At 47.2% G+C, this 22,927-nt stretch overlaps 1 protein-coding gene across 1 annotated transcript in view; it reads left to right on the top strand.

Moving 5' to 3' along the window:
* The window catches only part of SYNE2 (spectrin repeat containing nuclear envelope protein 2), a 407,300-nt gene that overhangs the window by 33,163 nt on the left and 351,210 nt on the right, over positions 1 to 22,927 (top strand). Inside the window, exons 6-13 of the mRNA XM_060261546.1 lie at positions 2,100 to 2,281; positions 8,213 to 8,409; positions 10,855 to 10,955; positions 12,257 to 12,358; positions 14,253 to 14,390; positions 16,395 to 16,559; positions 18,404 to 18,516; positions 20,924 to 21,080. Of these exons, the coding sequence (XP_060117529.1) occupies positions 2,100 to 2,281; positions 8,213 to 8,409; positions 10,855 to 10,955; positions 12,257 to 12,358; positions 14,253 to 14,390; positions 16,395 to 16,559; positions 18,404 to 18,516; positions 20,924 to 21,080 (1,155 nt within the window). The remainder of the gene's footprint in view (positions 1 to 2,099; positions 2,282 to 8,212; positions 8,410 to 10,854; positions 10,956 to 12,256; positions 12,359 to 14,252; positions 14,391 to 16,394; positions 16,560 to 18,403; positions 18,517 to 20,923; positions 21,081 to 22,927) is intronic.

Genomic DNA, 22,927 nt, shown 5'->3' on the forward strand with positions numbered 1-22,927 from the left:
CATGTGTCTGCTTGCTGTCCATCACAGCCCCCCTCAGCAGCAATCTGGAGCCGCGTGGGATCTTGCACTGCTCATTGCCCGTTTTTAGATTACAGCAGTTATGTTCTGCTCAGCATAAGAACTGCTCAGAATGGGAGCAGTGTTCGGTATCTAACAAAGGGAAAGTTGACTTTCAAAAACACACTGTGAAAATTTTGTCGGTCTTTAAAGTGCCACTGGACTCTAACCCAGCTTGTTATACAGATATTGGTAAATTAAGAAAAGAAAATTGATATTTAGATATGCTGCCTGCTGTTTGATCCACCTGGGTTTCCCCCTCCTCCTTTGCACATAGCCTGTTAGTAAACATTTGAAAAACTTAAGCAGTGGTTCCACAATATATAACCTAGTCTTTGCAAAGGAAAGAAAGAAACCTACAGAGTATGAACAAGCTATTGTTGAGGGCCTATTCCAGGGTGGCCAAATTTACTTAAGAAGTACAAGACATGAACGTAAAATGTTTGAGAGCCACGAGACAGGAAGGAAGGAAGATTGGGGAGGGAGAGGTGGAAAGAAAGCAACTTTAACTTTAATGCATTCTCCAAGCTGCCAGCCAATGGGACAGTGAGGGTTTCAAGAGCCACACTATGTGTGAAAGAGCCACATGTGGCTCTCGAGCAAGTTTGGCCACCCCTGACCTATTCAAATGTCCATGTCTGAAGTGGTAGAGGTCCTCAGATAGGGCTGTACCATCTCAGTTTTCACAGTGGAAGCTGGTTTCAGAGAGTAGAATCATAGAGTTGGAAGGGACCTCCAGGGTCATCTAGTCCAACCCCCTGCACAATGCAGGAAACTCACAAACACCTCCCCCTAAATTCGCAGGATCTTCATTGCTGTCAGATGGCCATCCAGCCTCTGTTTAAAAACCTCCAAGGAAGGAGAGCCCACCACTTCCCGAGGAAGTCTGTTCCACTGAGGAACCACTCTAACAGTCTGGAAGTTCTTCCTAATGTTGAGCCAGAAACTCTTTTGATTTAGTTTCAACCCATTGGTTCTGGTCCTACCTTCTGGGGCTACAGAAAACAATTCCACACCATCCTCTATATGACAGGCCTTCAAGTGATATAATCACCTCTCAGCTGCCTCCTCTCCAGCTGTGTTGATCTGCAGTAGAACAGTTAGATTCAAGTCGAGGAGCATCTTAAACACCAACAAGATTTCTAGGGTATACGCATTCAAGCGTCAGAGTTCCAGCTCTTATCTGACAAAGTGAGCTATGACTCCTGAGAGCTCCACAGCGCTCTGTAAATCTTGTTGGTCTCTGAGATACTCCTGGGCTTGAAGCCTGGCCTAAAAGTTTTTCTGTGATGCATTGAGTTTTTCAAAGGAGGTTTTCCAAATAAGTGCAGACCTCATATCTACATGTTTGAAACTCCTTCCTCTGTATCCTAAGCAAAGACTTCGGAGTCAAGGTCTTCTCTTTGTCTGAATTATTTGCCTAAATTCTTCTTTGTCTAAATTCTTCTGGAGAGCCAGTTTGTTGTAGTGGTTAAGTGTGCGGACTGTTATCTGGGAGAACCAGGTTTGATTCCCCACTCTTCCACTTGCATCTGCTGGAATGGCCTTAGGTTATCCATAGCTCTCGTAGGAATTGTCCTTGAAAGGGCAGTTTCAGGGAGAGCTCTCTCAGCCCCACCTACCTCACAGGGTGTCTGTTGTGGGGGCGGGGAAGGGAAAGGAGATTGTGAGCTGCTCTGAGACTCTTCGGAGTGGAGGGCAGGATATAAATCCAATATCTTCATCTACCTCACAGGGTGTCTGTTGTGGGGGAGGGAGGTAAAGGAGATTGTGAGCCACTCTGAGACTCTTCGGAGTGGAGGGCGGGATATAAATGCAATATCTTCATCTACCTCACAGGGTGTCTGTTGTGGGGGAGGAAGGAAAGGAGATTGTGAGCCGCTCTGAGACTCTTCGGAGTGGAGGGCGGGATATAAATCCAATATCTTCATCTACCTCACAGGGTGTCTGTTGTGGGGGAGGGGAAGGGAAAGGAGATTGTGAGCCGCTCTGAGACTCTGAGGGTGGGATATAAATCCAATATCTTCTTCTTCTTCTTCTAGATTGAAGAACTAGCTTGGACTCTGGCTTGTGGTTACAATCGCCTCTCTCCAGACAATGCAAGTGCTGTTGGATCCTCACCCACAGCAAGCCCACCGGCGAAAAGAAGCGCCAAAGCAAAGGAGCGATGGAAGATGTCAGCGAAGAAGGCTCTGTTGCTGTGGGCCAAGGAGCAGTGTGCCACGTATGTAACCGAGCAGTGCTTAAATGGTGTACCTCTCAAGGTTTCCTGTAGTGGGCTTGCATCAGTGTGAAATGCAAATTATAGGAGACTGCTTAGTGATAAGCAGGTATACACGAAGTCAAGGGTGTCCTGCTTGTGGAAATAAGGTGGCTATTAGCCATGGTGACTAAAGGGAACCGCCATCTCCAGAGGCATTAATCCTTTGAATTCCAGTGCCAGAAGGCAACATCATGGGAAGGTCTCAGCAACTATGCCCTGTTGTTGGCTCTCAGAGGAACTGGTTGGCCATTGTGTGAGACAGGATGCTGGACTAGAGGGACCACTGGTCTGATCCAGCAGGGCCCTTCTGATGTTCTTATGAAGGGGAAGGTCTCAGCCTCTATGTCCTTTTGTTGGCCCTCCAGAGGAATCACTTCTTGGCCTTTGGGCTAAGATCAAGTATAGGAAAGAGGCACTGGTTAGCCTCTGTATGAGACAGGATGCTGGATTGGATGGACCATTGGTCTGTTCCAACAGGGCTCTTCTGATGATCTGTTGAAGGCCTTGGCTTCTATGCCCTGTTGTTGGTCCTCCAGAGGAACTGGTTGGCCACTGTGTGAGCCAGGATGCTGGACTAGATGGATCACTCGGCTGATCCAGCAGGGCTCTTCTGGTGTTCTTATGAAGGCCTCAGCCTCTCTGCCCTGTTGGTGTCCCTCCAGAGGAACCGGTTGGCCACTGTGTGAGACAGGATGCTGGACTAGATGGACCACAGGTCTGATCCAGCAGGACCCTTCTGTTGTTCTAGTGAAGGCCTCGGCCTCTCTGCCCTGCTGTTGGCCCTTCAGAGGAACTGGTTGGCCACTGTGTAAGACAGGGATGCTGGACTCAATGGACCACTGGTCTGAACCAGCAGGGCTCTTCTGATGTTCTAATGGAGGCCTCGGCTTCTCTGCCCTGTTGCTGGCCCTCCAGAGGAACTGGTTGGCCACTGTGTGGGACAGGATGCTGGACTAGATGGACCGCTGGTCTGAACCAGCAGGGCTCTTCTGATGTTCTAATGAAGGCCTGTAGAATTTTCAAGGCAAGAGACCTTCAGAGGTGGTTCGCCATTTCCTTCCTCTCCATAGCAACTCCAGTCTTCCTTGGTGGTCTCCCATGCCAGTACGGACCATGATCAGCCCTGCTTAGTTTCCAAGCCCTGACTAACTCAGATCTAGAGGTGAGGTCTAGAATATTGATTTGTAGTCCATGTTTCTTGCTGAGAATCAAGGTGGAATCCTTGTAGCCATTACATCACACTCGCTATTGGCTAATCACTTAGTTGAGTGGTGGTAGGCCACAATGCAAAGTCTGCCTCAGCCCTTTGGGAATTAGATCTGCAAGATTCCAAGGCACTACTTTGGGAAGATCAGGGGATTTGCAGCTCCAGCATTCCAGGTACAAATTCATATAAGGAGACTTTCAGAGCCAGGGTTTTTTTTGTAACAGGAACTCCTTTGCATACTAGGCCACACACCCCTGATATAGCTAATCCTCTGAGAGCTTACAGGGGTCTTCGTAAAGGGCCTATTGTAAGCTCCAGGAGGATTGGCTACATCAGGGGGTGTAGCCTAATATGGAAAGGAGCTCCTGCTACAAAAAAAAGCCATGTTCAGAGCCATGATAGGATTGCCAGCTGTGGGCTGGGAAATGCATGGAGATTTGTGGGGTGGAGCAGAGTTTGGGGAAGGGAGGGGCAGGGACGGAATTGTTGCAGGAGCTCCTTTGCATATTAGGCTACACCCCTAATGTAGCCAATCCCCCAAGAGTTTACAAAAAAGAGCCTTGTAAGCTCTTGGAGGATTGGCTATATCAAGGGGGTGTGGCCTAATATGCAAAGGAGCTCCTGCTAGAATTCCACCCCTGCAGAGGGGTATAATGCCACAGAGTCCCCATTTCAAAGTGGCTGTTTTCTCCAGAGGAACCGATGTCTGTAGTCAATAGAACCATATAATTAAAAGTTGTAGAAGAAGAGGAGGAGTTGGTTTTATCCCCCGTCCTTCACTACCTGAAAGAGTCTCAGGGTGGCTTACAATCACCTTCCCTTCTTCTTACCACAGTAGACACCCTGTGAGGTAGGTGGGGCTAAGAGAGCTCTGAGAGAACTGTGACAGGCCCAAGGTCGCCAAGCCGGCTGCATGTAGAGGAGAAGTGGAGAATCAAACCTGGTTCTCCATATAAGAGTCTGCTGTGCTTAACCACTACACCACACTGGGCCTCAAGGGGCCTATAGACCATCCAGTCCAGCCCCTAAAGTATCCCTGCCAAACGGTCCTCCAGCCTCCTCTTAAAAGCCACTGAGAAAGGAGAGCCCACCATTTCCTGGGCAATCGATTCCACCGCTGACCAGCCCTTATTGTTTAAAAGTTTATCCTAATATCCCAACAGTACCTTCAACACCCATAATTAAAACCCATTATTATGTGTCCTGTCCTCCATCACCGGCCTGGAGATCTGTTGTGATTCCAGGAGGTCTCCAGGCCATTTCCGAGAGGTTGGTCACCCTAGAACCAGGGGTGGAATTCTAGTGGGAGCTCCTTTGCATATTAGGCCACACACCCCTGATGTAACCAATCCTCCAAGAGCTTAGAAAAAGGAACCTTGTAAGCTCTTGGAGGATTGGCTACATCAGGGGTATGTGGCCTAATATGCAAAGGAGCTCCTGCTAGAATTCTGCCCCTGCCTAGAACCATCCCTGCTCCAAACCTGCTGAGCCATGGTTGAGCAACTGTTGACACGGCTGATATCAACACCTTCTGGTTCTCTCTCTTAAATCTCTTATGTGGAGACAGCTGAGCGATGAACCCACTTCAGTCACAGTGTCCACAGCAGCAAAGGGCTTTTTCCTTCCTCACCTAGAAGAAGATATTGGATTTATATCCCACCCTCCACTCCGAAGAGTCTCAGAGCAGCTCACAATCTCCTTTACCTTCCCCTCCCCCACAACAGACACCCTGTGAGGTAGATGAAGATATTGGATTTATATCCCGCCCTCCACTCCGAAGAGTCTCAGAGTGGCTCACAATCTCCTTTACCTTCCCCTCCCCCACAACAGACACCCTGTGAGGTAGATGAAGATATTGGATTTATATCCCGCCCTCCACTCCGAAGAGACTCAGAGTGGCTCACAATCTCCTTTACCTCCCCCCCCCCCACAACAGACACCCTGTGAGGTAGATGAAGATACTGGATTTATATCCTGCCCTCCACTCCGAAGAGTCTCAGAGCGGCTCACAATCTCCTTTACCTTCCTCCCCCACAACAGACACCCTGTGAGGTAGATGAAGATACTGGATTTATATCCTGCCCTCCACTCCGAAGAGTCTCAGAGCAGCTCACAATCTCCTTTACCTTCCCCTCCCCCACAACAGACACCCTGTGAGGTAGATGAAGATATTGGATTTATATCCCGCCCTCCACTCCGAAGAGTCTCAGAGTGGCTCACAATCTCCTTTACCTTCCCCTCCCCCACAACAGACACCCTGTGAGGTAGATGAAGATATTGGATTTATATCCCGCCCTCCACTCCGAAGAGACTCAGAGTGGCTCACAATCTCCTTTACCTCCCCCCCCCCACAACAGACACCCTGTGAGGTAGATGAAGATACTGGATTTATATCCTGCCCTCCACTCCGAAGAGTCTCAGAGCGGCTCACAATCTCCTTTACCTTCCTCCCCCACAACAGACACCCTGTGAGGTGGGTGGGGCTGGAGAGAGCTCTCACAGCAGCTGCCCTTTCAAGGACAACCTCTGCCAGGGCTATGGCTGAGCCAAGGCCATTCCAGCTGGTGCAAGTGGAGGAGTGGGGAATCAAACCCGGTTCTCCCAGATAAGAGTCCGCACACTTAACCACTACACCAAACTTGCTCACCCAGGTGGATTCGTCCTCAGAAACAATTACATTTTCCAGTTGTTGGATGACACCGTCATGTGAGAAGAGAAAAAGCCCAATCAGGTCTTGTGATTTCCGCCCCTTATTTTTTTGAGAGACCAGCGTTGGCTGCTCTGTCGATAAACCCTGGCATTTTGAACCAGTGAGATCACAGACTGCAGCTGCTGTGTGCCCACGCCCTGGCCTGGTTCTCCCTTTGGCAGGGGCTGTTATATCAGCCCTTCGCTCTGACTCACACTAGAGTGTTTGCAGACATAGCTCCATTAATCTAGGGAACAAAAGTCTCGCAGAAGCCTCTTGCGATATATTTGCCCTTTCCTGCAACTGAGTTTAGGTCATTTTCGTTTCTTAAATTAGTCCTAAATTAGAAGAACAGAAGAGATTGGATTTATACCCTCCACTTCACCTGGAGTCTCAAAGCAGTTTACAATCTCCTTTCCCTTCCACTCCCCACAACAAACACCCTATGAAGTTGGTGGGGCTGAGGGAGATCTTATGAGAACTGCCAGCTTTATCAAAAATAACATACAACAGTAAATTAAAAATAGTAGTAATCCAACTCATAATAATAAATATGTCCAGGGCTTTTTTTGTAGCAGGAACTCCTTTGCATTTTAGACCACATACCCCTAATGTGCCAATCCTCCTGAAGCTTGCTGTAGGCCCTGTACTAAGAGCCCTGAAAACTCTTGGAGTATTGGCTACATCAGGGGTATGCGGCCTAATATGCAAAGGAGTTCCTGCTACAAAAAAAAGCCCTGAGAACTGCTGTATCTGAAGAAGTGAACCATGGCTCACAAAAGTTCAAACCCCTCCACAAATTTTGTTAGTCTTTGAGGTGCTACTGGACTCCTGTTCTTTTCTTCTGGATCAGTACAGTCAAACAGTTGAGACATTCAATCAACATAAGAACATAAGAGAAGCCATGTTGGATCAGGCCAATGGCCCATCCAGTCCAACACTCTCTGGCACACAGTGGCCAATATATGTGTGCATGTATACACACACACATACAGATATATACATACATATATACACACACACACACAAACACGCACACTGTGGCTAATAGCCACTGATGGACCTCTACTCCATATTTTTATCCAATCCCCTCTTGAAGCTGGCTGTGCTTGTAGCCTCCACCACCTCCTGTGGCAGTGAATTCCACATGTTAATCACCCTTTGGGTGAAGAAGTACTTCCTTTTATCCGTTTTAACCTGATTGCTCAGCAATTTCATTGAATGCCCACGAGTTCTTGTATTGCGAGAAAGGGAGAAAACAATGAGGTTGGACTTGGATTGTGGAACCGACCAGAAATCTAAAAACAGAATTGAAGTGAGAACATAAGTGTTTAAATGGACCAGTAAATGATGAATGATTACCCAACAGGATCCAACCCACAGACTACAGTGCCCAATAATTTGTACAGACTACAGTGCCCAGTAATTGATTCAGGGCCACCTTATGGCCTGTGTAGAAAAGATCTCTTGAAGAATTCAGTTTTGCATAGCTTGTAGGAAGCCAGGAGAGTTGGAGCCTTCTTGACCTCCTCAGGCGAACCATTCCATAAGATGCGGGGCCACAACAGAGAAGGCACCTGTATGGGCAGTTGTTGGTTTTGCCCATTTGCAGGTTGGCAGTTGCAGATGGCTCTGCTTGAATGAGCTGTTGTGGTAAATCGTAGGGCGAGAGGTGGTCTCACAGATATGAGGGTTCAAAGTTAGGAAGGCCTATGTATGTAAGAGCCAGTACTCTAAATGGAGTCCTATGCGGCAGCTGTAAGCCAGTCACAACTTGACGACACATTCCAGTGAAGAAATAACAATAAATGTGAAAATAAGCCTCTTCACCATGGGCAGGAGATAGATAACATTGCGTCAGAGCAGAAAGGGGGATCTTGTTGTAGATTGGGAGGACAAAAATTCATGCTTCCATGGCTAATATTAGTGTTTTTGTCAGGAGCAAGTAACTTTTGCTGCGTGTGTTTTACCATTGGCTTTTTATTTTTGGACACAGATGCGGGTCAGTCAGTATTGCTGACTTCAAATCTAGCTGGCGGAACGGATTGGCTTTCTTAGCGATCATTCATGCCATGAGGCCGGACTTGGTGGACATGGAGAAAGCAAAAGGCAGATCCAACAAAGAGAACCTGAAGGATGCCTTCCAGATTGCAGAGAAGGAGCTGAATATTCCCAGGCTGCTTGAACCTGAAGGTACATCTTCCTCCTTGGAAGTTGCCATGAAAGAGCCTCCATCATAGCAATCTCTGTTTGAAAACCTATTCAGAAGTACTTGGTGATTTTTGTCTTTGCTTTATGAGAGTTGGGGCTTCATTTTTTTTATTGTTGATGTATCAGATTGCATTTATACACAGTAGACAGTGAATATTGCTGTGCAAATCTGTGTTGAGGCAGAAGAACATAAGAAGCGCCCTTCTGAATCAGACCATTGCTCCATCTAGTTCAGCATCCTGTCTCACACAGTGGCCAACCAGTTCCTCTGGAGGGCCAGCAACAAGGCATAGAGGCTGAGGCCTTCATTAGAACATCAAAAGAGCCCTGCTGGATCAGACCAATGGTCCATCTAGTCCAGCATCATGTCTCACACAGTGGCCATCAAGTTCTTCTGGAGGGCCAACAACAGGGCAGAGAGTCTGAGGACTTCATTAGAACATCAGAAGAGCTCTGCTGGATCAGACCAGTGGTCCATCTAGTCCAGCATCCTGGCTCACACAGTGGCCAACCAGTTCCTCTGGAGGGCCAACAGCAGGGCAGAGAGGCTGAGGCCTTCATTAGAACATCAGAAGGGCCCTGCTGGATTAGACCAGTGGTCCATCTAGTCCAGCATCCTGCCTCACCCAGTGGCCAACCAGTTCCTCTGGAGGGCCAACAGCAGGGCAGAGAGGCCGAGGCCTTCATAAGAACATCAGAAGAGCCCTGCTGGATCAGACCAGTGGTCCATCTAGTCCAGCATCCTGGCTCACACAGTGGCCATCAAGTTCCTCTGGAGGGCCAACAGCAGGGCATAGAGGCTGAGGCCTTCATTAGAACATCAGAAGGGCCCTGCTGGATCAGACCAGTGGCCCATCTAGTCCAACATTCTGTCTCACACAGTGGCCAAGCAGTTCCTCTGGAGGGCCAGCAACAGGGCATGGAGGCCAAGGCCTTCATTGAACATTAGAACAGCCAAGCTGAATCAGAGCAATGGTTCATTTAGTGCAGTTTCTTGTCTCACACAGTGGCCAACCAGTTCCTCTGGAGGGCCAGCAACAGGGCATAGAGGCCAAGGCCTTCATTAGAACACAATAAGAGCCCTGCTGGATCAGACCCGGGTCCATCTAGTGTAGCATCTAGTCTCACACAGTGGCCAACCAGTTGCCCTGGAGGGACAACAGCAGGACAGAGTGGCCTTCCCCTCATATTGCCTCCTGGCTCTGGGATTCAGAGGATTAGTGTCTATGAATGTGGAGGTTCCCCTCAGTCGCATTGCCTGGTAGCCATTGATAGATATAATGGCCTTGTTTGAAACGCTGTGGGCAGTTCTGGCTGTCATGTCTCAAAAAGAATATTACAGAATCACAGAAAGAGATGATTAATGGGTTGAAACACCTTTCCTGTGGGGAAAGACTGAAGAGTCTGGGACTTTTCAGTCTAAAATAAAGTTGGCTAAGGAGAAGAAAAAGATGAGGAAGATATTGGTTTTATATCCCGCCCTCCACTCCGAAGAGTCTCAGAGCGGCTCATAATCTCCTTTACCTTCCTCCCCCACAACAGACACCCTGTGAGGTAGATGAAGATATTGGATTTATATCCCGCCGTCCACTCCGAAGAGTCTCAGAGCGGCTCACAATCTCCTTTACCTTCCTCCCCCACAACAGACACCCTGTGAGGTGGGTGGGGCTGGAGAGGGCTCTCACAGCAGCTGCCCTTTCAAGGACAACCTCTGCCAGAGCTATGGCTGACCCAAGGCCATTCCAGCAGCTGCATGTGGAGGAGTGGGGAATCAAACCGGGTTCTCCCAAATAAGAGTCCGCACACTAAACCACTACACCAAACTGGCTCTAAGGAGGAGAAAGACATGATAGAGAGGACTGTAACGTTATGCATGGGATGGAGAATGACTGGAGAGCTTTTTCTCCTTTACTCATAACACTAGAACTTGGGGTCACTTAGTGATGGGCAACAGGTGCAAGACAGATAAAAGGAAATACTTCTTTACTTAATGAGTAACTAAATTGTGGGATTCACTGCGATGGCCATGAATGTAGACGCCTTTAAAAGGAGGTTAAACAAATTCATGGAGGAGAGGCCCATCAGCAACAAAATGGCTGCCACAGAATGGCTGACGGAGGAGGCGAAGCTTAACTTAAGCGACACAATTCTTGTGCTGTGGTAGCTGCACAGCCAATCAAATCTCCAGCAGCTAATCAGAAATCTGCAGAACCAATCAAATCTCCAGCAGCCAATCAGAAGTCTTGTTGGGGGAAAGCACTACATGGTCCAACCCATTTGCTCAAAAAAACTTGGCGCGCACCAGAAAAGGTGTCAGCAGGCACCGTGTTGGGGACCCCTGCCATAAACACTTTCCTGGAATGTGATTGGGGTTCAGAGTAGACTGGCTTAGCGTCGCTCTTTCAACGGATTCTGGTCTTTCCACAGATGTCGATGTCATCAGTCCAGATGAAAAATCCATCATGACGTATGTGGCTCAGTTCCTCCAGTGTTTCAAAAGTTTACCTGTAGCCAAAGAAGACATGCAGGTATGGGCTTTCTTTTAGCCTCGGGCCACTTGTAAAAAAAAAATGTTCTGCTTGCCTCTGAATCCTTGAATCAGAATCCTTGAACCATCCTTTTTTTGGACCGTACTGTTCACACACCAGCTGGGTGAGTACTGATGTCATTTTGCCTGTCTCTGGTCTCCTCAGCTGATGCGCCAAGAATCACAGCTGATTCTTAATTCGTCTTTACAATTATCAAACTAATCTCCCATTGCAGGATATGACAAATGGAGAGTGGGCTATACAGGGCTTTTTTTTGTAGCTGGAACTCCTTTGTATATTAGGCCACACCCCCTGATGTAGCCAATCCTCCAAAAGCTTACAGGGCTCTTCTTACTGGGCCTATTGTAAGCTTTTGGAGGATTGGCTACATCGGGGTGTAGCCCTGAGCTAGGGTATGATTCAATATCAGGCAGATCCATTTGTTCAGAATTGACCCTCCCAATTGCTAGTTTATCCTTGGAGCGGAAAAAAATAGAGCCATGCACTCCATGTGTTCCCACAACACTCCCCCCCAGTTTATACCATCGAGGTTGGATGGAGACTGTTTTACCTTTGGAAGAAGGTACAAGAGAGAAGGATGAAACATCCCTAGCCTTTAGGCCAGTATCGTCTTTTTAAAGACTTCGTATGTGTGTGCTTGCATGCCTGGAAGTTATGGCGATTTCTGATGACCCCTACTGGCACTAGGAAGTTTTTCAGACAGGTGGTTTGTATTGCCTGCCTTCCGTCCCCACCTTGGTATTCCTTAGAGGTCCAAGTACTTGCCAGAGTTGGCCCTTCTTAACTTCAAGATCTGACGAGATTGGGCTTGCCTGATCTCCCCTCCCCTTATCCTGATCTCCCCTACCCACGTTGCTTTTATAGAAACAAAGGCCGATTTCCCACTCACCTTATGCCACTCTCTCGTTCCTTTTCTCAGCGGGGCTTCCTTCCGATTTCACACTATCTGCCCTGGGGCTGCTGCGCGAAAAAGCCGATGCTAGATGCAGCCCCGGGACAGATAGTGCGAAATCGGAAGGAAGCCCCTCTGAGAAGAGGAACGTGAGAGCAGCGTCGGGCGAGTGGGAAATCACTCAAGGAGAACGGAAACTTGGGAAATCTGCCCTGAATTATGAATTGTGTGAAATGTTAAAATCTGGACATGGAAACAGTTTGGAAAACGGGGGAACAGCTTTGGATGTTTGCTTGACGGGGCACTGTTTCCAGCAGTCATGCAAATGGACATTTTCAAGAGAGGTGGGAGCAAAAAATGTGTGTGGTTTTTTTGTTCTGTTTCCCAGGGGAAAGTCCAAGAGACCTTCAGCTGGCTGGATGCGCAAGAGAAGAAGTTAACAAAGTTGCTGGCAGAGACGGAGGACGCACCCTTTTACAACAAATTCCAAGTGAGTCGCTTTGTAAATTATACTTCTGGCTAATCTCCATAATTGCAAGAGATACAAAACAATATCGAAAGAAAACTGGCATTGTCCTGTACAACAAAAAGTTGGCGTTTTCTGCACTTCGCTGCCTTCTAACTAAAGTGATGTTGGAAGAGCAGTAGCCCCCTGTGTCTAGATAGGTGGGTGCTTACCCAGGGCTGGTCATCCTGAGAGCCAGTGTAGTGTTGTGGTCAGCTTACTGAACTAGGATCTGGGAGGCAGAGTTATTAATACAGCAATGGTGCACAACCTGATTCAAGAGTAGATAACAGTTTCTGTGGGAATGAACATACTTGATAGGAAAGAGGAGAGGCAGAGATATGTTCCTAACTGCATCTCTAGCTAGAGTCCAGTGGCACCTTTAAGACCAACAAAGTTTTATTCAACTTTTGTGTGCTTGCACACTTCCTCAGATACATTGAAAATGAAGTTAACAGTTCACAGACATACATATGTCCCCTTTAGGGGAGGGACGGTGGCTCAGTGGTAGAGCATCTGCTTGGGAAGCAGAAGGTCCCAGGTTCAATCCCCGGCATCTCCAAAAAAGGGTCCAGGCAAATAGGTGTGAAAAACCTCAGCTTGAGACCCTGGAGAGCCGCTGCCAGTCTGAGAAGACAATACTGACTTTGATGGACCAAGGGTCTGATTCAGTATAAGGCAGCTTCATATGTTCATATATGTGTGTGTAGGCAGATGCCTCTAAATAGGTGATCAGCAAATTAGCATACAGCTTAATGAAGATGCTTAGACATATACAAAGGCCAAATAACAGTAACAGTTTAAGTTTATACGGCTGCCAAGTCACCATTTGTTTGGATTTAACTGAGGAGGGGAATAGTGCAGCAATAATTGCCAGTTTGGCGTAGTGTTTAAGTGTATGGACTCTTATCTGGGAGGCCTGGGTTTGATTCCCCACTCCTCCACTTAGAGCTGCTGGTGTAACCTTGAGTCAGCCACAAGTTCTCTCAAGGCTGTTCTGTTCAAGAGCAGTTCTGGGAGAGCTCTCTCAGCCCCACCTACCTCACAGGATGTCTGTTGTGGGCGGGGGAAAGGAAAGGAGATTTGTAAGCTGCTCTGAGACTCCTTTGGATAGCAAAGGGTGGGGTATAAATCTAATCCAATGTCTTGTCTTGTCTTCTCTTCTTTCTTGTCTTCTCTTCTTAATTAAGAGAGCCAGTTTGGAGTAGTGGTTAAGCGTGCGGACTCTTATCTGGGAATACCGGGTTTGATTCCCCACTCCTCCACTTGCAGCTGCTGGAATGGCCTTGTGTCAGCCAGAGCTCTGGCAGAGGTTGTCCTTGAAAGGGCAGCTGCTGTGAGAGTCCTCTCAGCCCCACCCACCTCACAGGGTATCTGTTGTAGGGGCAGAAGATAAAGGAGATTGTGAACCGCTCTGAGATTCGAAGTGGAGGGTGGGATATAAATCCAATGTCGTCGTCGTCGTCTTCTTCTTCTTCTTCTTCTTCTTCTTCTTCTTCTTCTTCTTCTTCTTCTTCTTCTTCTTCTTCTTCTTCTTCTTCTTCTTCTTCTTCTTCTTCTTCTTCTTCTTCTTCTTCTTCTTCTCTTCATGTCAAAATAGGATTAAGAATTAAGAAGGATATGTTACACATCTGTCTCCTATTTTGATGTAATATAAGTAAAGCATATAAGAAAAGCTCACCCTCTACTTATATGTATTGACTGATAATCTTCATTTCATTGTACCAGAAAATGTGCATGCACCCTAAATACCTGTGACATAAATACCTGTGAGTATGTCGCCTTGCAAGTATTTGATACTGAATCAGGCTGTGAATAAATGTTTCTCTCTCTCTCCCCCCACCCCTTTGTTAAAAATAATCTTTTGTCACGATCCCAGGAGATGCTGTCATTTACGGAAACATTTGATGAGGAGAAAAAAGCTTTCCTCCCTGTTCTGGCGTCGAAAGGAAAAGAGGCGGAGCTGAGTGAAGATTCCCTCAAGATTCGAGAAGCGTGGGACACCCTTGCCTCTCAGGTTATTTTGGTCGCTTTGAGGCTGCTGCCATTTTGCGTTGCTGACACTGCTGTCCTGTAGTTTCCCTCTCTTTTTTCCTCACCAAGCCTTTTGAAGCAGCCCAGAAAAGCGGAGCGTGCTGAGTGACCTTGGGCCAGTCACAGTTCTCTTCAAACTTTCAGTCCCACCCACCTCATAAGGTGCCTGTTGTGGGGAGGGGGAGGGGAAGGTGATTGGAAGCCACTTTGAGACTCCATGGGGGGAGGGAAGAAGAAGAAGAAAAAGAAGAAGGAGAGGGGGAGGAGGAGATTGGATTTATACCCCTCCCTTCACTAACCAAAGGAGTTTCAGAGCAGCTTACAATCTCCTTTCCCTTCCCCTCACCATAACTGACACCCTGTGAGGTGTGGGGGGGCGGGGCTGAGAGAGCTCTGACAGAAACTGCTCTTGAGCAGAACAGCTCTGAGAGAATTTGTGGCTGACTCAAGGTCACATCAGCAGGTGTATGTGGAGGAGTGGAGAATCAAACCCTGTTCTCGCAGCTAAGAGTCCGCACACTTAACCACTACACCAAACAAGTTAGGTGTAAAAAACAACTCTTCTTCTGTGAGAAAAGGGCCCAGATACTTCATTCATGGCTGCCACATGGACTTGGAACCCACCTGTGGCTCTCCGTGGGAGCCATTTCATGTTAGGGAAATGGTACAGGGAGAACGGCCCCAAATGCCTCCCTCTGTGCCACCATCCCAATCTGAATTGGTCCCCTGGAGAAGTGAGTTATTATCACAGCTGCTGTCTGACTGAAAGTACCTCATGGTGGTCATGAATTAAATCAGATTTAATTAATCTAAAAACATTTTCAGAGCTGGATTATTTGAGTTTCCAGTTTAGGGCAGTATTATCTCAACTGAGGATAATTGTTCATGCGGAACAGAACTGTTTTGTTCACAGAACAGAAAGCACCTCTCTGATAAGAAGGGTATCATGAACACAGCCATTCTGAGTTACTCCTCTCTAAGTCTATTGAAGTCGTGTCACAAACTTTTTTATTTTTGCCGTCAAGTCAAGCCGACTTCTGGAGACTCCCTAGTGGGGCTTGAAGACAAGGGATGTTCAAAGGTGTCTTGCCTTCACCTACCTCTGTGTCATGCCCCTGGTATTCCTTGGAGCAGGGCCGGATTAACAATTAGGCAAAGTAGGCACTGGCCTATGAGCCCCCATGCCTTTAGGGGCCCCGAGCCAGCTTTTCCCTCCAGTTTCCCCCCTGTTTGCAGCCTTCCCACCCTGCACGTGCAGCCAGCAACTGAGCCGCTCTTTGCCCAACTTACCTGGTGCAGCTGCTGTTGGCGTTGCTGCCAAGTTTATCTCTCTTTGCCTCTCCCCCGCAGCTTTGTCAAAGGGGCTTTTGAGAAGGTTGTCTGCAGGCTGCAGTGGGGGCCATAGGTGGTTGTGGGGGCACTCCAACTCTGAGATAATTTGTCGGTTTAAACAATTTTATTGATAACATATGGTAACAATATCTAATTGTATCATTACTATCTCTAACCCATATGATATTTTCCAATCCCCCCCTCCCTCTGTTACTAGACTCCTGCCGAGGTTATATACTTAAATTCAGTTATAAAGGTACCCTTAACCAATCAAAGTCCAATATCTGTCTTTTCTCATATTCATGTTAAAAAATTGTCCAATGTCTTTTTACATTCCACTCTTTCTCTATATATCCTCTAAATTTCTTCCAGTCCTTTTTGAACACATCCATAGTCTCTTAAAGTTCTTGTTAATTTGTCCATCTCACTTAACTCTGAGATAATTTGTGAGAGGGTCCTTGAGATTTTGACTGCCTAGGGCCTCCACAGGGTTTAATCCAGCGCTGCCTTGGAGGTCTCCCATCTCAATACTAGCCAGGGCCATCTCTGCTTAGTTTCTAAGATCTTGCAAGATTGGGCTTCCCTTGGCGTGTTATAAAAAGTTTGAGAACCATTGAACTAGCAGAATTTCCATTTCTGTGTTTTCTTTGTCTAGATGAATGAATGGAAAGCCCAGCTGGACCAGTCGTTGCCTCATCCTCTGGATGCCCTTGAATCCTGGCTGCAGGAGGTTCAACAGCAGCTGGCAGAAGAACTCCCGGATTCTCAAGCCCACCGCAAAACAGTGGCTGCCCTTGAAGAGAAAATGAGATCCATCCGGGTAGGTTCGACATTTTTTTTAAAGTCATATGTCTACCACCCTTAGTGACTTGATTTGCCCCAACAAGGATGGCCCAGGCTACCCAGATACGAATCTCGGAAGCTAAGCAGGGTTTGAGTAGATAGAGAAAGAAGTCCTTTTCTCCCTTTCTCACAATACGAGAACTCACAGACACTCAATGAAATTGCTGAGCAGTCGGGTTAGAACGGATAAAAGGAAGTCCTTCTTCACCCAAAGGGTGATTAACGTGTGGAATTCACTGCCACAGGAGGTGGCGGCGGCTGCAAGCAAAGGCAGCTTCAAGAGGAGATTGGATAAAAATATGGAATTAAGAGGTCCATTAGTGGCTATTAGACACAGCTTATTGTTGGAACTCTGTCTGGGTTAGGGTTAGGGTTAGTGATGCTCTGTATTCTGGGTGCTTGGGGGGGCACAGTGGGAGGGCTTCTAGCGTCCTGGCCCCACTGGTGAACCTCCTGATGGCACTTGATTTATTTTGGCCAATGTGTGACCCAGAGTGTTGGACTGGATGGGCCACTGGCCTGATCCAACATGGCTTCTCTTATGTTCTTCGATCTGGGGCAGTGATATTCTGTATTCTTGGTGCTTGGGGGCAACAGTGGGAAGGCTTCTGAAATTCCGGCCCCACTTGGACCTGCTGATGGCACCTGGGTTTTGGCCACTGTGTGACACAGTGTTGGACTGGATGGGACATTGACCTGATCCAGCATGGCTTCTCTGATGTTCTTATGTCTGGGGTAGTGATGCTCTGTCTTCTTGGTGCTTGGAGGGGAGCACAGTGGGAGGGCTTCTAGTGTCCTGGGCCCACTGATGGACCTCCTGATGGCGCCTGGTTTTTTTAGCCACTGTGTGACACAGAGTGTTGGACTGGATGGGCCATTGGTCTGATCCAACATGGCTTCTCTTATGTTCTTAGGGTTGGCCCTGGATAGTACTTGGATGGGAGGCCACCAAGGAATACCAGGGTCATGATGCAGAGGCAGGAAATGGCACACTACTTCTGTTCATCTCTTGCTTTGAAAAGCCTTTGGGGTCTCCATAAGTGGTCTGCAACGTGTTAAATAAAAAAGCAGGACAGGTGCTCTTGGTGTGCAGGGCAAGTGGCCGCTCCCCTTGTTACATGTCAACAGGGCTGTTTTTTGTAGCAGGAACTCCTTTGCATATTAGGCCACACACCCCTGATGTAGCCAATCCTCCTGGAGCTTCCAGTAGGCCCTGTAAGAAGAGCCCTGTAAGGAATTCTAGCAGGACCTCCTTTGCATATTATGCCACGGCCCCTGATGTAGCCAATCCTCCTGGAGCTTCCAGTAGGCCCTGTACTTAGAGCCCTGTAAGGAATTCTAGCAGGACCTCCTTTGCATATTAGGCCACGCCCCCCTGATGTAGCCAGTCCTCCTGGAGCTTACAGTAGGCCCTGTACAAAGAGCCCTGTAAGGAATTCTAGCAGGACCTTCTTTGCATATTAGGCCACACCCCCCTGATGTAGCCAGTGCTCCTGGAGCTTCCAGTAGGCCCTGTACTGAGAGCCCTGTAAGGAATTCTAGCAGGACCTCCTTTGCATATTAGGCCACGGCCCCCTGATGTAGCCAATCTTCCTGGAGCTTCCAGCAGGCCCTGTAAGAAGAGCCCTGTAAGCTCTTGGAGGATTGGCTACATCAGGGGTGTGCAGCCTAATGTGCAAAGAAGTTCCTGCAACAACAACAACAACAAAAGCCCTGCATTTGAGAGCGGCACTGTTGCAGCCGCATCCTGGTAGGCCCTAGCTCAGTAATGCATGCCTAACCACCAAGACCAGATGTGATTTGTGATGCTTTTTCTTTCAGAGCTTGATGCAACATTTCGAAGAACGCGCGGAGACCCTGCAGTCCTTCCAGAATAGAGATGAGACGGGCGCACTGCTGGTACCGCCTCAGAAGCTGGAAGAGATGAGAAGGAGGTTGTTGCGACTGTTAGATTCCTCTTTTGATCCAACCTTGACGTCTGTGTTTGGTGGGAGATAAATGATAGCTTTTACCAGATTTAGCAGCACGGTGACAGGCATGCAGTTTTGCGGATGGCCTTCCCTGCTGCTTGTGATGATTCCAGTTTCCTTGACTTGGGCTGAGAGGTCTTTCTGTGCCAGCTGGCCCAGAAACGTACCTGTAAATTATATAGTTTCCTGTTTGTCACATGGAAGCATGTAGCTGCTTTACTCTGAATCAGACCATCTGTCCATCAAAGTCTCATCTACGCAGACTGGCAGCGGCTCTCCAAGGCCTCCGGTGGAGGTCCAGGTTGAGCTGATTGGTAGCATATTTTGCCATTAGACTTTCACAATGCCATTTCCTTTCTTTGCCACTAAAGGGCTTTTTTCAAATCAGTAATTGCTGTAGCATTATAATGCTATAGTGCTACAGTGATAACAGCCTGGTCCTGCTACCTGGAGATGCTGGGGATTGCGTTTGGGACCTTCTGTATGCAGAGCAGATGTTCTAACACTGAGCCATGGCCCCTGGTCACCATGGCTGCTAGCCACTGATAGACCTCTTTTCCATGAACATCTTTCAACTGTCCTTTTAAAGCCATCTGTGTTCATGACCATCACTGCATTCTCTGGCATTCCACAATGCAATTATTTGTTGAGTAAAGAAGTAGTGTCTGCCCTGTGGCCTGTCCTTTTCTTATTTGCATATTGGCTTCTGCATATGAATATATGAAGCTGCTCAATTTCTGATCAGACCATTAGTCCGCCTTGTTCAGTATTGTCTAACTGGCAGTGACTTCCAAAGGCCTCTGGCTGATTTCCAGCCCTGCACCTGATATCCTTTTAACTGGAGATGCCAGGGCCTGAAACGTTTTGCATGAAGATCGTGCCCTGATGAGTTAAAAATCATTCTGAACAATGTCTTCCTTTCCAGTCTTCAGCTACTCTCACACACTAAATAATGCACTTTCAATCCACTTTCCGTGCACTTTCCAAGTTGATTTCACTCTGCGAACTGGCAAAATCTAGTTGGAAAGTGCATCGAAAGAAGATTGAAAGTGCATTATTTAGTGTGTGATTGTATTCTAAATGTCACTTCCAGCTTTTCCTTCCAGGCCCTTAAAATCAACTTCATTTTCCTTTCCTGGGCTGTGCCCACACAGAGAGAATTCTCAAGTTGTCCATTCACTGCAACTGTGAATGCAGAGGCATTCATATTGGCAGTGGAAGATTCATGTGGGAGTTTCCTGTGGATTTTCCTCCATCAGCTACCATATCCCCCTTGCTGTGCAGTTTTTTTTCAAAAACTATTGGCCATGCTGACTGGGGCTGATGGGAGTTGTAGGCAAAAACATCTGGATAGCTACCGTTGGCCACCCCTGATGTAGAGGAACGTGCAACTTTATAGGCTGACAAAAGATTCTTTTTTTGTGTTTATCTGTGCAAGGCTAGGAAGGGGAAAAACTAAATGGAAACAGAAAGGGCCACTGAGGAAGGGTTATGATAGTCCAGGGCTGCTTCCACACAGATGTTTCCTCCACACAAAAGGCATCCTTTAATTGTCCACTTTCCAGCTTTTCCGTGTCCTCAGAGCATTATGTTGTCGAAGGCTTTCATGGCCGGAGTTCATTTGTTGTAGATTTTCCGGGCTGTGTGGCCACAGTCTTGAAATTGTGGGACCTGACGTTTCGCCAGCGGCTGTGACTGGCATCCTCAGAGGTATAAACCAGAAAACTGGATTTCTCTCTGGGTTAAAGTGAGAAGAAGATGGTAGGCAGGTAATTTATATCTACTCAGGAAGGTGGGGTAGGACTGAGTCATAATCTCCTTCCTGAGTAGATATAATTACCTTCCTACCATCTTCTTCTCACTTTGACCCAGATAACTCCAATTTTCTGGGTTATACCTTTGAGAATGCCAGAGACTGCGTTCCTTTTAAATGCTTTCCTTTCATTGGAAATAATGGAGGATGGCGGCACCTCCTTTTGGGACATACAATTGGCCATCCCTGCTCTACATGTTGCAGGAGATTTTATACCAGGGCCCTCAACCTTTTTGAGCCTCTAGGCAAGCTTTGGAATTCTGACATAGTAGGATGGCTGCAGCCACAAAATGGCTGCCATAAAATGGCTGCCATAACTTACCTTCGATGAAGGTTCTTGTGCTGGGGTGGCAGCTCTTCCCAAAGCAGTAGCCACTCAAACCTCCAGTGGCCAATCAGAAGCCCTGCTGGTCTCTCCCATTTTCTAAAAACACTTGGTAAGCACCAGGAAAGGTCTTGGTGGGTTCCCACCAGCACCACTGTGGGGACCCCTGTTTTACGCAATACAGATTGGATGCAGCTGTTTTGTCTTACGCTATGTTAGTCCTTTCTTTTCAGGTTCAGCAACATTCAGCTTACAGAGTTCAGCACCCTTGTGGAATACTACCATTCATTCTGCGCAGCTATGCTGGAGGAGCTGACGTCAAAGCTGAACATCTGGCACATTAAATATGGGACCAAGGAGAGTGTGGAGGCACTTCTGTCAGACTGGAATGTAAGCTTTGTGGCTCTTCGTCGGTGCAGGCTGGTTAGCCATATACTATAGATAAGCTTCATAGAATCATAAGAGTTGGAAGGGACCTCCAGGGTTATCTGGTCCAGGCCTTGAATTCAGCAGGAGCTCACAGGAGCAAAGCTCCTGAACCTTTGTGAGGGTTCCCCCTCTTCCTCCGCACCTACCTACCTTGTCCACTGAATAGTAGGTGCAGCTGCATAACAATCCCTGGATGAGCTCCACCACCAAGAATCCAGAGCATCACTGCACCAGACAGAGAGTTCCAACAATACCCTGTGGCTAATAGCCGCTGATGGACCTCTGCTCCATATGTTTATCCATAAGAACAAGAGAAGCCATGTTGGAACAGGATTAGTTCATTTATACCCTCACCTTTCTCCCCAGAGGGAACCCAAAGTTGCTTACATCAGTTTCCTCTCCTCATTTTTATCTTCACAACAACTCTGTACTGTAAACTGGATCAGGGGTGTGTGGCCTAATATACAAAGGAGTTCCTGCTACAAAAAAAAAGCCCTGTACGTATCTATCCATAAGTGCTTAATTTTTGAACTTTTGCACACACACGCACTTTGAGCTACCGCCCCATCCAACCATACAGGGTTGTTGTGAAGATGTGTGTGAAACATTTTAACCAACCATAAGCATTCTTGTGCCCTCACACCTTGGTGTGAGTTACGTTTGTAACTTCTTCCTGCTGAATTAAGCAAGAATTAAAATGCTGCATGTAGGTGACCAGGAGATGTCACTGTAAAGCTGTGAACAGTTAACAGCGAGATGGTATAAAAAATTCATTTCCCCCCCTGGACTGAAAGATTTGCCAAATTTTGTTCAATTTTCCCGATGCTCCAAAACAATCCTTGCAAATCGTTCAAATCTGTCTAGCGTCGGCCTCTGGCGAAAGTTTGAATGGTTTAACGTAGACCCTGCTACTGATTTTCTCTTGTAGTGTGAAGCAATGAGGGAAGGAAAACTTTCTCCAGTAGAACATGGCACTTGATCCTGAAAGATTCTACAAACCCTAATGATGTTACCAGCCGTGAAAACCTGAAATCTTTGATAATGAGGGAAGAATTGGGGTCTCTTAGGTCTTATTTAAATCTTAGGCTGACAGTTGCCAACTCTGTGTTGGGAAATTTGTGGAGATTTGAAGGGGTGGAGCCTAGGGGGTTTGTGGAAGTTAAGGACCTCAGCAGGGTATACTGCCATGGAGACCACCCTCCAGAGCAGCCATTTTCTCCAGAGGAACTCATTGCTGTCATCTAGACGCAACCGCTAACCTATACAGGCTACTGTGGTTGAAGATTGCTATGCTATAGCAGCAAATATCAATGGTGTTTAATAAGACAGGTGTAACATTAAAAGCACAGTACACAAATACTTCTACAGCATCATGCGGAACAATAGTGTTGTACAAGAGTTCATATCTCAACTTCACAGTAGAATGTTCTTAAAATCCCATGAAAGGCAAACCATGACAGGACCGTTACTAGAAAATTCAAACGTCGATTAAGACATGAATTTATGCCATTTCCAAGGGACCCAAAGGTCTCCGCAAGTCTCTATAGCTGGCAAAAATGCCCCGTTAGGCTTACATCTTGGAGATCACCTGTAATTTTGGGAGATCTCCAGGACCCACCTGAAGGTTGGCAACGTTACATGAGGTGGAAGACCACAGCTATGAGATTTTGTGGTTGCAGGATGGCTCATTGTAACTAGATTGCATGGGCCGTGGCCTGAGCTAAGGAAGTAGAATCCAGTGGGTGAATTCTTTTACCTCATGTTTGAATCAGGCTGAAAAGCACATACTTTTTTGGCACAGGGAGATA

This window comes from Heteronotia binoei, chromosome 21 (assembly GCF_032191835.1).
Source record: "Heteronotia binoei isolate CCM8104 ecotype False Entrance Well chromosome 21, APGP_CSIRO_Hbin_v1, whole genome shotgun sequence".
NCBI lineage: Eukaryota > Metazoa > Chordata > Lepidosauria > Squamata > Gekkonidae > Heteronotia > Heteronotia binoei.